The sequence below is a fragment of the Dromiciops gliroides genome, chromosome 2 (genome assembly GCF_019393635.1).
Source record: "Dromiciops gliroides isolate mDroGli1 chromosome 2, mDroGli1.pri, whole genome shotgun sequence".
Lineage (NCBI taxonomy): Eukaryota > Metazoa > Chordata > Mammalia > Microbiotheria > Microbiotheriidae > Dromiciops > Dromiciops gliroides.
This window is the reverse complement of record NC_057862.1, coordinates 659181945-659199570: the sequence shown is the minus strand read 5'-3', so window position 1 is coordinate 659199570 and position 17626 is coordinate 659181945. Positions and strand designations below refer to the sequence as shown.

Below are 17626 nucleotides of genomic sequence, written 5' to 3'. Positions count from 1 at the left end.
GACTCTCCCTGACCCCATTTGGGGTTTTCTTGGCAAAGATACTGGAGGCAAAGATACTTTGCCATTTCCTTCTCCAGCTCATTTGACAGATAAGGAAACAGGCAAACAAGGTTAAGTGACTTGCCCAGGGTCCACAACTAGGAAGTGTCTGAAGCCAGATTTGAACTCAGGAAGATGAGTCTTCCTGACTTTAAGGTCCAGCACCTATTCACTAAGCCACATCTACCTGTAGTATCTGCTTGGGGTTCATTACAGTCTTATGAGTAAAGCCCTTTAGATAATCTTATCTCCATTTTATGAAAAAATTGCATGAAATCTGAGAGGTTAAGTCACTTTCTCTGAGCCACACAGCTAGTACATAATCAGAGATGGGATTTAAAAACTAGGCCTTCCTGACTCCAAGTCTCACACCATACCCACTGTACGTGGCTCCTCTTTTTAGAAGAAAGCTGCAGCCCAGAGAAAGGAATGGACTCAGCCAAGGTCACATTGCTATCGAGTGGTAGGGCCGGGCCTCCTGAGATCTTCCCACCCGACAACCATGCCCCATCATTGCCTTCATTCATAGGTAACCTCGTCTCCCAGAGAAGTAAGCAATCCCTGGGTGATTTCAGTTCAAACGAACGGGGTGTGGACATTCCCCACTGAGACACAGCATCGTTTCACCTTAGGGGTTAGACTCACTTTATAGATGGGGCCCAGAGCCTCACGGTGGGTTACTATGGAAGTGCTATGACTGCATACCAACCGCCTGGTCCACTGCTCCCACTACAGCCCACCTCCTGAGCTCAGCAGGATGTTCCCAAGACTTCTAAGAGACCGGGCAAACACCAGGCTGGTGAGCCCCACGGCCCTCAAGACCCCAAGTGGTCAAAGCTGCTTTGGAAAGGAAGGATGGTGACGGAAGAAGGGATGGAAGAAAGAAAGGGGAAAAAAGATAGTGAGCTTCAGTGATTAGAGGGGAATTCTCACTAAGGAACACCAATGTGGTGAAGGTGGAAAAGAGAGAGCAGTTATAAGGGGACAAGCGTGGGCATGAACTATTGCATACTTGGAAAGACGATGGCAATCTATTAATAGTTAATAAGTATGTAGCCCTCCAAAGTTTACAAAGCACTTAATATATTTTATCTCATTTGCTATTATTACTCCTATTTCACAGATGAGGAAACTGAGGCAAACAGAGGTTAAGTGACTTGCCCAGGATCATACAGCTAGTAAGTTTCTGAGATGGGAATCTCAGGGCTTCCCACTTCACGGGCCAGCATTTGCACCCACTGTACCTCCTGGCAAGCTCTGGATCAAGCAGCAAGATCAGTACTGTCCAGTCCCAGGGAAGGTGAAGTTGTTCCTAGTGGTCAAAGGGGAAAGGCAGGAGGGCCCTCTGATGTTGGGGGATTTCTGCCACCTTGGTCTGCCCCAGTCTTGTCTCAGATTCCCCAGTCCTGATGCTAGTGTACCCCAGGACCTTGACAACCTGTCCAACTTCTAGCTCTCTTGTGATGAGGAAGGTAGCAAGCTTCCGTTCTCCAGCCTGGGACTCTCCAGCCCCGATCTCAAAGCTCCTGGAAACATAAGAAGTTTTCCCAGGAGCTAGAAAGGAAGTGGATTTTTCCAGACCCACTTTGTATCAGGAGACATGCCCAGAGGTTAAAAGCTCAGTTCTCCAGCAACTCAGAAATGGAAATTGGAAACAGATTTTGCTGACTTCCAAGGATTCACTTCCAACCACAACACAGCCCTCTCTGTAATCAAAATTCAAGACAACAACCAACCCAGAACTGCAAGGCGGGAGGAAGGAGGTTACCAGGCAGCTCCTGGCCCCCATCACCCTCTTCTGCTATAGCAGCTCTGGTCAAAGAGAGAAGACCTAAAACTTTTCTCTAGCCTGTCTCTCTGGCCTTTTGCTTGCCCAAACCAGTCTCTCTCTTCAGGTGTTACATAAAACGGGACAGGTTTGTTGTGGCTGTTGTCTCCCTACACAAGAATACCCCCAACACACCGTTAGGCAGCATTTAAGCGGAAGAACAACTTAAACAGACTTCAGAAAAGGTACCTTGGAGCCAATAGATGCTTTCTACACTCATTAACCAGCTCAGCACTTACAGTAGAAATGAAGAAACTGTGCTTCACTCCTGGGCTCACACCCTCATGCCTACCCACCTGGTTTATTATTATCAGTGATGATGATGGCTAGCATTTATGTGTCACTTTAAGGTATGCCAAATGCTTTACAAATATCATCTCATTTATCATTACCGCAACCCTCTGAGGCAGATGCTATTTTCATCCCCAGACTGAGGCTGCCCAGGCTCAAATTCATAATAACAACTCCCACTTAGAGTGCATTAAGGCTTGCAAAAGTGTTTAAATGTATATTATTATAGTAAATATATTACTTCACTTGAGATCCTCACAACAGCCCAGTAAGGAGGTTGGGGGATGGGGAGGGAAGGGAGATTCCATGATTTTTGCCATTTTATAGATGAAGAAACTGAGGCAGAGAGAGGCTGGTCACAGGATCACCAAAGCTGGTAAGTACTTGAAGCAGGATTCAGACCTAGTCCTTCCTGACTCCAGGTCCCAACACCCAACAGCACAAGCACAGGGGATCATAAATCTTTACATGGGATTATGCACACAGGGCAGCATCCGGGTATATTTAAACCAGTTCAGTCCAAAGCCTTCATTTTATAGAAGAAGAAACCAAGCCCAAAGAAGACTGCAGAGCTGCCCAAAACCGCAGGGCTAGGAGGTGGCAGGACCAGGGACTCAACTCCTACTATCAATAATAGCTCATATTACCTCATTGAATCCTTACAACAAGCTCATCAATGAGGTCTTTTATCCCCATTTGACAGATGATGATGACAATTCATAATATAAATAGTCACCATTTAGAGAGCACTTATTTCAATCAAGTTTTACACGTGGGGAAACCGAGGCTGATGGCTAAGTGACTTGCCCAGGTCACACAGCTAAGAAGTAGCTGAGGCTAGATTCAAACTCGAGTCTTCCCAACTCCCAAGTTCATCAGTCTATTCACTGAACTACCCACCCCTCCACATGCTGACTCCCATCACAAATACTCTATGCCTGCAAAGGGAAGGTAGCCCAGAGAGCCGAGAAGGCTGCTGCTACATCCGTCAGCTTCCCTCAGGAAGAGCTATGTCTTGGAGAGAATTCTCTCTGGGCCCACAACCCATGAAGCCCATTTTTTCTCTTTTCACAGGACTTTATGCAAGTTTTAGAAATGAATTAAAAATCTGTGGAAGGGTGTGAACAGACCCTGGTGTGAGCAGCCAGGTTGCCTAACACCACCCATCCTCCCTGAGGTGTGCCTATGCAGAGCTGACAGACAGACAGCCCCATCTTACTGTGCTCAACACCTTTGTCGGGGAGAGGTGGAGAGCCTTCTGTCATCTCTCTCTAGATCTTCAGGAGATATCTTTATAAGACAAATTGCTTCACGGGCACAGGCTCCCAGGGAAGATATGCGCTAAGGATTTCTGGCACAAAGGTAGATCTCAAGTCTCTCCCCTGATAACCCTTTCCCCTGAAATGCTTACAGCAGACAGAGCCCAACTTTCCAGGAGAAGAACCATCTCCTTTCCCCTTCCTTCGGAAGAACTGGAGATCTCATCTCCCTCCAAGGTGAGTCCTTACCTGGACAGTCAGGTACAATCCCCGAGGGCTCCCAGGACCAGACCAGTCCACACTGAGGGCTCGGCGCTGAGCTGGGGTCGGGTGGGTAGAGGTCTGCCCTGAATCTTCTTCACCACCACCAAGGGTATCCTTACGGAGCCCTTCCAGAAAATGAAACTTGGGTTAAAGAGATTCCACCAATACCAATCAATCAATCAGCATGATTGTTAAGTGCCTACTCTGTGCTAGGCACTGAGTGTAGAAGTATAAAGAAGGAAACAGGCCCTGGGAACTGCCTCCTGTCTGAGATGGAAGCTGGCATCGGATGTAACCTTGCTGGTATCTCTTTCACACCCCATGCCCTGACTCTCAGCCTGTCATCAGCCAGGTAGGCACAGCTCAGTCATCTATCTTTAGTGGACACAAAGATAAGTAGCCCAGAAGAAGACTTGGCCAAGTGTAAGGGAGTGAGTCTCTTTTTGGAGAACTGTGCCGGATGCCCATGTCAGGCCTCCTGATTTTCCTTGCCGCCATGTTATCCTAGAACTTGGCTATTTCCTTTGTGGGCTTCCGGGCCACTTCCCTGCTTCCCTTCTTGCATTCAGCCCAGTTCAGTTGCTTGTTAGTCCTAAAGAGGGTGAAAGAGGATAAGGAAACACCAGGCCCCTTCTGCCACTTGTTCGCAGCTCTGTTCAAAGGGAGAGGTTAAAACTCATGGGTAAGTTGATTAACTGTGGGTTTTAGTTTCAATTATCTCAGCTCCCCTCACCCCAAGTGTACTGATAACACCGAGTTGAACATATCTCAGATGGAAATTTCACGCCTGACTCCTAAGACCTTTCTGGATGCTCATTAAAACAAATGCTTGCTGTGAGGCCTCAGTCTCAGCTGTCTTTTAAAAAAATCCCTCTCTAACAGTCTAAAAAAAGACTTCACATGCTTTTTCAAGTCTCACCTCTTTGTTCCCTTGGCCTAAGGTTTGCTGAGAAGGGACTGCCTCCTTGCAATAAAAAAGCCGGATGACACAACTGACTATGCCTCCCCCACTCCCACCCCCTTCTAGCCTCAGAAACTCATCCTGTTCTAGCTCAGCCCGTAGGATATCTGGCCCGGCCCTGGAGTGATTGAGTATACGTCAGGCGCTTTGAAAACTTTAAGGCACAATATAAAATATAAGCTGTTATCAATATTATCATCACCACCACTGTCATTATCATCACTTTTTTTTTTCTAGGTTCAAAGGAGAACAGGTCAATTTCCAGGCCACACTAGGGGTCTGGGCTAGCCCTAATACAAATGAAATCAGTGATCTCTTAATTAGTCAATCTGATGGCCTTTTCTCAGTCCTCATCCTGCCTTAATCCAGTTGGTCTTCCCAGAGTGGACAATAGCCTTCTCTGTTACCCCACAGTGAATGGGGGACCTCCTTCTTGAGAAGGTGGGAAACCTTGGTCTCATTTCTGGGATCTGAAGGAAAATGGAAACAGATACGGAGGAGCTAACCTTTGAAGTAGCCAGCATCGAAGGAATCTCTCTTTAGCCAGCCGACTGACAGTGTCAAAGACCACCCTCGCAACGCCCACTTTGGCTTCAGGTGCACAAAATGAAAGTGTTGATTTCCACCCACCCAAAAAAAAAAGGAGAAAAAAAGTCTTTCCTGGTCCTTTGTTCTATGGCCAAAAATAAATAAATAAACTGACTGTAAGGAGAGTCACCTAAGCCTAGCAGAAGAGCAGAGTCACATGTAGCTCCCGACTCCAGACAATACCGCCTTTAAAAGTCCACCAGACTATTTAGCTCACATCTCGATGGCCCTAAGTCAAGTCCCCCAGCATCGGTGAAAGGGGAATAGGGAGGCTGGCATGACCCAGAAAAAAGAGATCAAATGCACTGAGGCTTGGGCAGCTGATGAGGTGAGCCACTCTGGGACCGGCTTCCTTCCACTCCCCATTGCCCATTCTTCGAGTTCCTTCCCGGGAAGCCCATGCCAGCACCTGGAACTAAGTACCCTGGAGAGAGCTGAGCACAAGGACCCCCTGGAGATCCCCAAACAGCTCCCAGATGCCCTGCACCGTTCCTAGTCCGCTCTGAACACGACCCGCAAACAGAGCCCTGAGTAGGATCAAATGTCACAAGCCAGCGAAGAAAACATTAACCAGACACTTCACTTACCTTGTTTACGAGTCAGAGGGAGGGATAAAAGGAGTGAAACCAAGAGCTTCCAGGTGAAGGACAAAGGGAGACCAGCCTAGGGCCACCTGGGAAGGTCAGACATCACACCTTCTTTTTTTTTCTTTTTTTTCCCTTTCTTTTTCAGTTTTTTCTTTCTTTCTTTCTTTTCTTTTCTTTCTTTTTTTTTTTTGGCTACAGTTTGTTAAAGTTTAACTTTCCTTTCAAGACTTTGCAGTCAGAAAAAGAAAGGAGGATACTCAGATTCTCGGGGAGACTCGGTCAGAGCTTTCGGGCAGCTTGTTGGTTACCCTGTAATTACCTGCCTGCTTATGACTGGGTTTAGGATTCAGTGGGAAACTTTAGTCTCATCTCTGGTATCTGGAGGAAAAAAAAAAAAACATTTTAAAAATGCGGACTCACCAGTTCTCCACCTCCCCTGGCTGGCGTGTGGGAAAGGGCGGGAGCACGGAGAGGCGGGGCTGGCCATCACAGGATCCCCACTGTCCTGGGCACAGCTTCCTTTCCACAGGGCCCTGGTAGAGGGAGCGGTGCCCGGATTCCAGGTCTTTAGAGAGGTAATCATGGCACGGGGTTCAATGGTCCACAGGCTCCTGGGGACCTGAGGACAAGGAGGAGAAAGGATGTAGCAGGGGTGGGGGGGCCTAGCTTCCTGGGAGAAGGTGCCCCAGGCCCCAGAGGTGGGTACGTCCAAGAGGCTGGCTGCAGAACCGTCCGGTTCTTTAAGAATGTCTGCACAGAGGAGCCTTCTGGGTGAGGGTCTAGGCACATGTCACCTGATCTGGGGACAGAGAACAGCTGAGACAGCCGCTAGCTGCGTCCCTCCCCGAGTGACCAGACACAGCTAAGCAAGAAGCAGTGGGGGGCTGGGATTCAGTCTAGGCTCTTGTCCCCAACGAGGGGGCCTTTCCTCACTGGCTGCCTCTTCTCCGGCCCACATTTCCTCACTTATAACATGAAGGGGTCAGACTAGACAATCTCATCCCAGGATGATCGCTTGGGAAAAAAGAAAGCCTGGTAGATAGTATGCCCTGTCAGTCTCTGACTTTCCCATGCCTCAGTTTCTCCACCCTGATGCGTGGCAGTGTATCAGCATGCTTAAATATATACAAATATGTTCCTTAAAAAAATGTAATAATAACTAACATTTCTATAGTGCTTTAAGGTTCACCCAGCCAGTCAAGAAGCATTTATTAGGCGCCTACTACGTGCCAGGCACTCTATTAAGTGTTGGGAATACACAAGAAGAAAAGCCCACCAATGAGCTCACAACCTAATGACGCACAATGGGAAGGAGTCCCAGGAACAGAGACCTGACAGCCAGCCGACCCTGGAGCATGGCAGTCCAGACCCGATGAGGCAGGTGGCTGGCACAGGGTTGGGAGTGGTGAGAACCCCATCCACCAAAGGGAGGAACCTCACCCCACCCCCAACTTGCTGGAACCTAGGGCACAGCCCATTTTGTCTTATGCAGGTTCTGCCTCTACTCTTTTCCAAAGCTTCCTCTTACTTCTTCAACCTGTCAATAAATTTCTGTTGTCATTAACGTGAATATTCCCTCCACTGGTTTAAATTTCAGCCCAACTACATCTTTCTTTATTCTAGGCGATTCTTGCCCACGTCTCCCCCATGAATCAGCCACAAAGGAGTTTGCCCAAAAGGCTGAGCACCTTCCTCCATATCTCTTAGCATCATTTGGGTACCAGCAGAGCCAGGAGGCTACCAAGCTGTCATCCCTGGCTCACGCCACATGACCGGTCCATACCCTTCCTTGGTAATGAAATGCTTTGCTGTTAACTTTCACATTACTTCCAGCATTCAAGAAGTGAATGGGGGACAGCTAGGTGGAGCAGTGGATGAAGCACCAGCCCTGGATTCAGGAGGACCCGAGTTCAAATCCGGCCTCAGACACTTGACACTTACAACTGTCGAGTTACTTAATCCTCATTGCCTCGCAAAAAAAGAAGAAGAAGAAGTCAATGGGAATATACAGAAGCCATTTATGCTCTACCTTCATCTCCCCATTCCCCTTTGGGTAGCCACAAGCTTGATTCTTCAGAGAGTGGGGTACTGTGTGATTCCCAACATCCAGTCTTGGAAGGCTAGCAAGGTTTATAAGATGTATGTGTGTTTCACAAAGAAGCTGCGAAATCAATACAAGAAGTGGGCAGTTTTGCAAAGCCATTCTCTTCCTGTTCAATTCTGTGCCTATCTCACAGCGGAGCCATAGTTCCCATCTAATCTAATCCAATTCAACAAACATATATTAATTACCAGATAAATACAGAACCCTATCTGGGAGAGGGGGAAACAGACACTCAACAAAAACCAAACCCCTCCTTGATGCAGCTCATGTAAAATACATGTTCAAATGGTCAAGTTCAGAGGGCAGTAGATCACAGGCAGAATAATAAGCATCCTTCACTTGGTGGTTGTTGGTTTTTTCCATATGGATCATTATGATGAACCCTTTTGAATTATTGCGAATCCCATTAGGGGGCACAGAAACGTGGTGGGGTTTGATGCAAACAACACATCTGGAAGGATAGCAGGCCTTCTTCACCTGGGCCCCACTCATGCTTCTACAAATACCTGTAGAATATTGTTTGCAGAGGTTTGCACATTCTTTTCATGTATTTTCATTAAGGATATCATGATACATATATAAATTATTCTCATAAAGATTTTATAGAGGTGACAAAGTAGGCATATGGGCTGGTAGTGATTAATGTCTTGGCAGCCTTTTCCGGTCATCATGCGGTGGGGTTCCCCCCCCCCAAAAAAAAATCTCTTCCATCTTTCTTTTCTGTCATGTAATTTCTACTTCTCAGGGAGAGACCGTGGTATTGGGACCCAAGTGGATCCTGTTACTCCTACCAATGATGGAGAAACGGGTATATCCCATGATCTCGATTCATCTCTTTGCTGCCCTCTTTTCAGCTTCATCTTTAAATGCTCTTGAGATGACCAGGCTAAATTGGCTCTCATATCTAGGTTTCTTCAGATTCAATTTTTTTTCCCTTCCATTTCTTCTCTTTCCCTCTGTTTCATGAGGTCATGCTGCCCAGGACATTTTATCATTGTCCTCTGGAAGAATTAACTCATCCTTCTCCACATAGCAGCTAAAATAAGGTTACTTCTCAATCAAAAACCTTCAATGGCTTTCTATTGCCATTTCCTTCTCCAGTGGATTAAGGCAAACAGAAGTTAAGTGACTTTCCCAGGGTCAGGCAACTAGTGTCTGAGATTTCAGACACTCCAGGTCTTCCTGACTCCAACCTCACTGAGCCACCTGGATTATTGGATCTTTAAAAGGGAGTGACAATTGGTCTCAGGCCATAGAAGCACTCACTCAAAAAGGACTTTGAAGATAAAGCAAGAGAGGTAGAGGAAAAAAATGGAAAGAGAAATGAGAGTGAAAAGGGAGTGACCAGTCATCTCTTTCTCTCTTCCTCTCTCTTCTATACATCAGGTCAGGACTATTCAAAATTCTCCTAAGAGGTATAGAGGAGAGGAGGCTACCCTTTCCCCAATGAAGTTGCAAGTAGGAGGCTCTCATGTGGTAGCTAGAGTAGGCTGTGAGTCTAAACCTAAGACTTGGGGACCCTCGCTATGTTTGTCACTTTGTGCTTCCTTCCCTAAGCATACATGAGAGAACAGTTATCCCAAGATGGAGGTGTCTGACCTTGGAGGCAGACTGGTAAATTCAAGAGTTCCAGAGGGACTGGGTCTCTTAGTTGGCACTGACTGTCATCAGGGGAGTTTCTTCATCAGAAAGAATGAATTCCAACAGAATGAGGAGTTCAACCCCTGTCCTGACATGTCAGATGACATAGACATGGAGTAAACCATTTGGACAATGCAAAGCCTAGGTGAAATCTACAAACTGGTGTTCCGTGTATCATTTTTCCAAGAAAATTTGAATGGTTATAAATCACTCTATCCTCCTGTTAAGTCTCTGTCAAAGCACACCTATGAATCTCTGTGTTTAGCATTTCTTTGATGTAGAATAAATAAATAGCTGTCCCATATCGGATTCTTCTTGTCTGCCATCTACCTTTCTACACCTCCATTTTAGGGGGACACCCTCAACACAAGCCAAACATAAACCCTAAGTCATTTTCTTTTTTTTATTTTCTTTTTTTTTTTTTTTAGTGAGGCAATTGGGGTTAAGTGACTTGCCCAAGGTCACACAGCTAGTGTTAAGTGTCTGAGGCCGGATTTGAACTCAGGTACTCCTGACTCCAGGGCCGGTGCTCTATCCACTGCGCCACCTAGCTGCCCCCTCCTAAGTCATTTTCAATGGACTCTGGGATGGATCTATTAAGAACCAAAAAGTATGAGAAAAAGAGCCTAACCACTCATTACACACCAAGCAACCCCAGAACTAAACACAGTCTGCATCTGCCTGGGACCAGAGCTGAAAGGGCCCCCCTTAGGGGACAGGGAGACCGGGTCCAGCAGCACTTATTACTGTAACACTAGAATTTAAGTCCCTCCATATTCTGGCTCTATCTTGTCTTTCTAGCCTTATTTTACATCAATACCCTTCTCACATTCCCTATTTCAGCCAAACTAGACCATGGACTGCTCACTAAATCTGCCATTCCATCCTCTGCCTCCATGCCTCCCATACTTGATATAAACCATTATGTCAGCCCCACAAGTCACACCAGGGAAACTTAGGGTTTGGTAACTTCATCAGCCTCTCTCTCCCAGAAGTCCATTCATGTTCCTCCTCAAAGACACTTAGGCACTCTGGGTAGTGTGCCCCAGGTCAAGTCCAAGGCCCTGGGGCCCTGGGAATTACAGGAATTCTTCCTAACCTCCCCAAATTCTGAGTTTCCATGGCAATGCTTATGAGTGTGGCAAGGTGGGTCACTTCAGAATTCTTAGCTTCCTTTTCTTGGCTCTGATCAGGGTGCCACCTCCTCTAGGAAGCCTTCTCTGATTCTCTCAGTTGTGCTCTCTTCCGTCCTCAAACTGACTTGTATTAACACTGTATTTATCATCACCCTAGGAGAATGTAAACTCTCTGAGGAAAGAGGCTGCATCATTTTTGCCTAACATATAAAAAGTTGGAGTTTAATCAATGTTGGCTTACACAACATGGGAGCTCAGTAAATGTTGAATTGAATCAAACCAAGTGAGAAGAATAGCCAAGAAGCTAAGGGAAGGGAGAGAAGGAGGAGATGTATGGGTTAGCTCAGGTAAAGAGATTGGAAAGTGAGAGGGCAGGGGCACCATGTTGTCAAACCCAAATAGAATTGGCTGGAGGTGGGGTGGGGGGTGGACACTAACCAGTATGACTGGATCTCTGAAGGCACACAGTGACTCAGAAAACCACATATTCACATTATCTATGTTTTGTTCTATTTTTATTTCTTTTGTCAACTATTTCCCAATTGCAATTTAATCTGTTTTGGCCCCGGCTTGAGTTTTCACAGCCAATGTGACCTGGGCCGATTCTTTGATACCTCTGGACAAAATGACCTCTGAGATTCCTCCCAGCTTTAAATCTGTGATCGCACAAAATCTGAAGAACAGAGAAGGGTGACCAGATGGCCACACATTGATCAAATATTGGGTTCTCTACGCCATACACAAGCTGCCTAGAAATGAATGAGGGAAGGGAATAGGTACTTATTTATTAAGTACCTACTATGTGCTAGGCACCAAGTAGGTGTTTTTTTCCTCATTTTGCAGTTGGGGAAACTGAGACTGAGGCAGAATGACTTACCCAAGGTCACTGAGCTAGTAAATGTCTGAGGCTGAACTTGAACTCCCATCTTCCTGACTCTAGACCCAGTGCTCTATCCACTTCACTGCCTTGGGCTAAAGGTGTTCACTTTACAATCACCAGGTCTTGGGACAAAGGCTAAATCATTCCTGCTCCATAAAGTTAGAATAACAATTGGGATGATAATCCACTCATTTGCTGTGAGGCTCCAATGAGCTCCAGTATGTGAAAGCCCTTTGAGAAGCTTAATCTACTGCAGAAATATAAGATGTCATCATTATTATTAAGAGGAAGAGATAAGGATATTCACACTCAGACACAGCTGAAGAACCAGGGTCTGAGTTTGAATTCTGCTCTTCCTAGCTGTATGCCAAGGGGTAAGTCAATTCACCTAAAATGGAGCAGTCAGGAGACCCTGAGTTTGAACCCTGGCTCAAGGCAAGTCACTTGACTCTCAGCCTCAGTTTCCTCACCTGTAAAAAAAAAAACAAAACCCTCACAGGGTTCTTGCCAGGATTGAATGAGAAAACATGTAGGAAGCACTTTGCAAACCTTAAAGGGCCCCGTGTAAATGCCAGTTATCATGATTATCACGTTCGAATCAGTACAATAGGGGTAAGATGGCACTGCCTATCTCTCACAGGGACACGGGAAATGCTTAAAGAAATGCAGACATGCAAGTTACTCTAATTATCATTGCATACTATTTTCTTTCTTTTTTTTTTTTTTTTGGTGAGGCAATTGGGGTTAAGTGACTTGCCCAGGGTCACACAACTAGTAAGTGTGTAAAGTGTCTGAGGCCGGATTTGAACTCAGGTCCTCCTGAATCCAGGGCCGGTGCTCTATCCACTGGGCCACCTAGCTGCCCCTTCTAATTATCATTGGCAGGAGAAGAAGAGCAAGGTAAGTCCAGGAGAGGGGCCCTTAGAGGTCACAGTTGGGCACCTGCCTCCTATACAGTCGTCAATCAGAGATGCCAAAGCGCTATCTACGCCCTAGGGAAGAAGGGGAAGGCTGCAGTCAGAGGGTGGAGGGAAACTACCCAGGCCTGGATCAGAGAAACCTCCAGGAAGGAAAGTACAGAGAGGAAGGGGTGGTTCTGAGCAATATCAGGCAGGAAGAAACAGCAGAATTTAGCAACTGGCTCTATGTGACAGGTCAAGGGAATCTAAAATAACTTCATGGTCTGGAGCCAAGAGAGCAAGACTCTGCCCACTACCCAACAACCTCCCCTAGGTCTTTTTCAGCTCAGTGATGACCTGGGCCAACCTTCCAGCATGGGTGTGAATCTTCCCCTAAACACAGGTAGTTCCTGAGTCTGGTTGGAGAAGGGAATACAGAGATTCAGATCAGAGGCAGCTCAAGGCAGCGATCACTCCCCTATTCAGTATGAGGGTGTGGCACCTTGGAGGTCAGGGCAGAGCAGCCAAGCCAAGGAACCAGCTCACTGCCTTGTTTCCAACTGGCCTCACAGGCCACTGGCCTGGCCTCTTTCAAGGACACAACAGAAGAGCAGCTACTGACTGACCGGCAGGTTGCAAGAGTTTGTACTCCCAAGGCCTACAGTGCTGATAAGCTGGACCCTGGGGGAAGGGTTGGGGGAGGGTGGAGAATACACTTTGGTCCCATGCTGGGGTCTTGGAAGGCTCATATGGACTTCAATGTGCTGACTGTCTGTCCTGGTCAAGGAAAAGGTCTAGAGGAGTGTTGAAAAATACTCTTGAGAGCAATCTGGAACTATGCCCAAAAAGCTATGGGACTGTGCATACCCTTTGACCCAGTAATACTAAGTCTATATCACAGAGAGATCATAAACAAGGGAAAAGGACCCACACATACAAAAATACTTATGACAGCTCTCTTTGTGGTAGCAAAGAATTGGAAATTGAGGGGATGCCCATCAACTGGGGAATGGCTGAACAAGTTGTGGTATATGAATGTAATGGAATACTATTGTGCTGTAAGAAACGATGAGCAGGCAGATTTCAGAGACACCTGGAAAGACTTAAGTGGACTGATACTGAGTGAACAGAACCAGGAGAACATTGTACACGGGAACAGCAACATTGTGAGATGGATGACCAACTGTGATAGATTTAACTCTTCTCAGCAGTACAATGATCCAAGACAATTCCAAAGGACTCATGATGGAAAATGCTCTCCATATCCAGAAAAAAGAACTGTGGAATCTGGATGCAGATTGAACCATACGGTTTCTACTTTTTTGTTGCTGGTTTTTTCTCTTTTTTGAGGTTTTTCCCTTTTGTTCTGATTCTTCTTTCACGACATGACTAATGCAGAAATATGTTTAATGCAATTGTACATATATAACCTATATCAGATTGCTTTCTGTCTTAGGGAGGGGGGGAGGGAGAAAAATTTGAAACCCCAAATCTTATAAAAACAAATGTTGAAAATTATCTTTACAAATAACTGGAAAATAATAAAATGCTTTTATGATTTAGAAAAAAGAAAAAAGAAAGAAAACTACTTTTGGCAAACAAATTAAATACCTAATACATAGCTGTGGCCCTGGGCAAGTCACTTTTTGTGTCTCAGTTTCCTCATCTGTAAAATATATTACAATAATAGCACCTACCTCACAGTGTTATTGTTGCTATGTACAGAACTTTGCAAATCCTTAATGAACTCTATAAATGCTAGTTATTATTATTAATTATTCAACATGCTAGATACCAGGAATATAAAAAGATGGACAAAATAAGGACCCTGCTTCTGAGGTTACAATTCAATGAGGAGGAAATCTGCATACATGAAAACCTGTGATAAAAAACCAGTATGCTAAGTACTTTGTCCTGGCTAGAACACATTTGTGGTATTAGGCTCAGCTCTGGGTGCCAGATTTTGGTTAGGACATTGGTAATCAGGAAGGCATTCAGAGAGGGCCTTGAGTACATACCCTATAAGGATCAGCTGAAGGAACTGTGGTGTTGGGACTAGAGAAGGGGAAGACTCAGTAGCAAAGCAATGGCCTTTTTCAAGAATTTGAAGGCCTGCTGTGAAATGAAAGATTGAGCTTGGTCTACTTGGCTCCAGAGGACAAAAATGGCAACATGGTGTGTGTGGAAAGAGGCAGACTTAGGTTTTATAGAAAGACACAACTTCCTAGTTAGTTATCCAAGAATGGGATGGGATGGGATAGGTTGGGTGGGAGTAGGTTCTCCCTAGAGAGAAATCTGTGGACCTTAAAGACCATGGAAAGCCTTGGGTAGGGTAGGGTGCAGCAAGTATTTTCAAATATATGGCAAACTCAGTGGATGGCCACTGAGGTCCTTTCTATCTCTAAGCTCCTCTCTCAATCTGTGAAGTGTGAAGGAAAGGCCTAGGCATGAGCAGCTTGAGGAGAGAGAGAGATCCCTTTCACCTGGTTGGGATCAGGTAAGAAGGCTTCCTGGAAGAGGTGGCACAGCACAGGAACTAATGGAATTCAAAAGATGGCTATGAGGGGAGGAAGAGGAGGGTGGTGAAAGCAAAGGCACAGAAATGGGAGAGGGAAGGATTTTTTTGTTTGGTTGGTTTTTGGTTTTTAGTGAGGCAATTGGGGTTAAGTGACTTGCCCAGGGTCACACAGCTAGTAAGTGTTAAGTGTTTGAGGCCGGATTTGAATTCAGGTCCTCCTGATTCCAGGGCTGGTGCTCTATCCACTTCGCCACCTAGCTGCCCCGGGGAAGGATTTTTAAAGAGGACTGGAGCACAGCATATGAATGGGATATAAAGATCAATCAATCAATAAACACACATTTGTTGTTGTTGTTTGTCCTTCGTTCTGGAAGAGAACCATGATATCAAGAGGCGATGTCATTCATGACTTGCAGTGAATTGAATTTAAGTGAGGCAGGTCGGCACAAGTCAACAACCTCACTCTCTCCTCCAGGGCCATCTGGGTCCAGTGGCAAGATTTAAATCAGGATCACTGGAGATGGCCCAGGATGTTTGAGGCAATCGGGGTTAAGTGACTTGCCCAGGGTCACACAGCTAGTAAGTGTCAAGTGTCTGAGGCCCTATTTGAATCCAGGTCCTCCTAAATCCAAGGCCGGTGCTTTATCCACTTCACCCCCTAGCTGCCCCTCAAACGGGTATTTAAGATAATGTTGGAAGGGTAGGCTGGAGCCAGATGACAAAGGCCTTCTATTACAAAGGCCTTGAATGCCAGGAATGTATACTCTGATAGCCACTGAAGTTTTTTGAGTAGAGAAATTGCTCTGGGTAAAGGCACATATAAATAGCATTAAGTGGGCAGTGAAGTGAAGAACAATTTGGAGAAGACTAGAAGAAGGGAAATCAGTTAGGAGTCTATTATAGTCGTTTAGCACCAAGAATAAGGAGCTAGAAGGGGTGATTGCCGAGGGAGTGGACAGGAAGGGATGGAGATATCGTGGAGAAAATGCAGGAGGGCCCTTCCCTTCCAAAAGACTAAAATAACTGGAGAGAAAAGAGACCCTCCAATCCGCGGGTATCTGCGCGCACAAATTCCAAATGGACACCTCCCCTCCTTTGAAAATATCCTCACGGAAGGCCCTTCACTCGGCTCTCTTCCATTTACACCTGTAATAGCCCGTCTCTGCTCTGGTAACTGCTCAGGGAAACCGAAATACATTGTCCTCCCAGAACCCCTCTTAGCCTCGTGCCCAGGATGGTCGGCAGCTGAGACATGCTGGGCCCCCCCAGCCCAGACACCAGTATTTCTCAATGTCTACAAGAGCCTATCTTGAGACATGCAGCCCCCCTACCCCACCCCCCTAAGGAGAGGCTGCCTCGCTCCTCCACTCAGATCATCCAGGAGGGGGCTCGGTTAGCGACGCCCCCCCCCCCCTCCCCACCCCCAAGGTACACAGAAACCTGGCTAGCCTGCCCGGGCTCAATCCAGTAAGGGAATTTAAACAGCTGAAATCTCCGGAGAGCAGGCTTTAAAGCATTAATTAGCCCCGCCCCTCTCTCCCCAACTGCAGCCCTAAGCCTGGAGGAATGAAAATGCTGGGGTTTGGGGGTGTATCTTGGGGTCCTTTTCAGAGTGCATCCCGCCTCGCCCCCCCCCCCAGCTCCTCCAATCACTGAGCCGCTGCAGCACCTCAAGTGCCCTGGTTTGCAGGGACCGGGTTCCCCTCGGGGGATCCCCAGCAGCGGGAGGGGGGTGTCCTGGGGACGCAAAGCTGGGAAAGGCGGCTGGCGCCAGAAAGATACCAAAGCGCACCCCCCCACACCCTGGGGTGGAAAGAGAAAGCTAAGCTAGACATGGGCTAGACGTTCAGATGGAGCCGGAGGGCCCCCACTTTCCACTCCTCTCCCCCCGCCCCCAAAGGTGGAGGCATCAGGGCCAGTGACTTACCCGGTCCCCGCTGCCCAGTCCGGGGTCCCTCCGGGGTGGCAGCTCCCCAGCCTCCGGGGGAGGAGCTCCAGGCCATCGCCTGCTCCGGCATCCCCGCGCCCGCCAGGCCGCCCGGTATGAAGCAGGAATGTCACACTGTCGAATCTGACCTCCCCCCCCCCTCCCCACCGCCTTACACTTTCCACAGGAAATGATTAACTCGAACGGCTGCTGGTTCCCATGGTAACCGGCTCTCAACACTTGGAGACATTCTTCGGTGCTGGAGGCGGGCAAGCAGCCAGAGGCTGGGGAGAAGAGCGGGAGGGGGAGTTGGGGGGCTCCCTGGACCAGCCCGCCCCGCGCCCCGCGCCCCGCCCCAGGTGCAGGGCCGGGGTAGCAGGGACACACGTGCCTGCACGCGCGCACACGCATGCACACCCGTATAGACGCGTGCACACACGCCCGGCGCAGGGCAGATGCCCAGATCGTCCCCTTCTTCCCAATACCCCCACCCACCCAACCCCCAAACTAAACACGTGCCAAAGCAGAGCAGGTAAGGACAGAAAGACACAAGCTCCCTTGACCTCTAAGGGGAAGAGGGGCAGAATGACCCCCAACAACTCCTGCATCAGCCCCACGAAAAGCTATTCCCCCATATCAAGCCCCCAGACGAAATCTGCTGCAGGACGAAGGGATTAGGAGGACCTTAAACCCAGGAGACAAGA

At 47.3% G+C, this 17626-nt stretch overlaps 1 protein-coding gene across 3 annotated transcripts in view; it reads right to left on the bottom strand.

Annotated features, from left to right (window-relative positions):
- The window catches only part of KIFC3 (kinesin family member C3), a 65426-nt gene extending 48073 nt beyond the window's left edge, over positions 1 to 17353 (bottom strand). The window contains exons 1-3 of one of the 3 annotated variants that reach the window (XM_043987010.1): positions 16923 to 17353; positions 6238 to 6436; positions 3667 to 3806 (exon numbers count right to left, since the gene is read on the bottom strand). In XM_043987010.1, the coding sequence (XP_043842945.1) occupies positions 3667 to 3806; positions 6238 to 6436; positions 16923 to 17333 (750 nt within the window). In that variant the 5' untranslated portion in view covers positions 17334 to 17353. Of the gene's footprint in view, positions 1 to 3666; positions 3807 to 5817; positions 6115 to 6237; positions 6437 to 16922 lie in introns of those variants that run through there. The other 2 variants (XM_043987011.1, XM_043987012.1) reach the window with 2 other exon arrangements.
- Between the last annotated feature and the right edge of the window lie 273 nt (positions 17354 to 17626).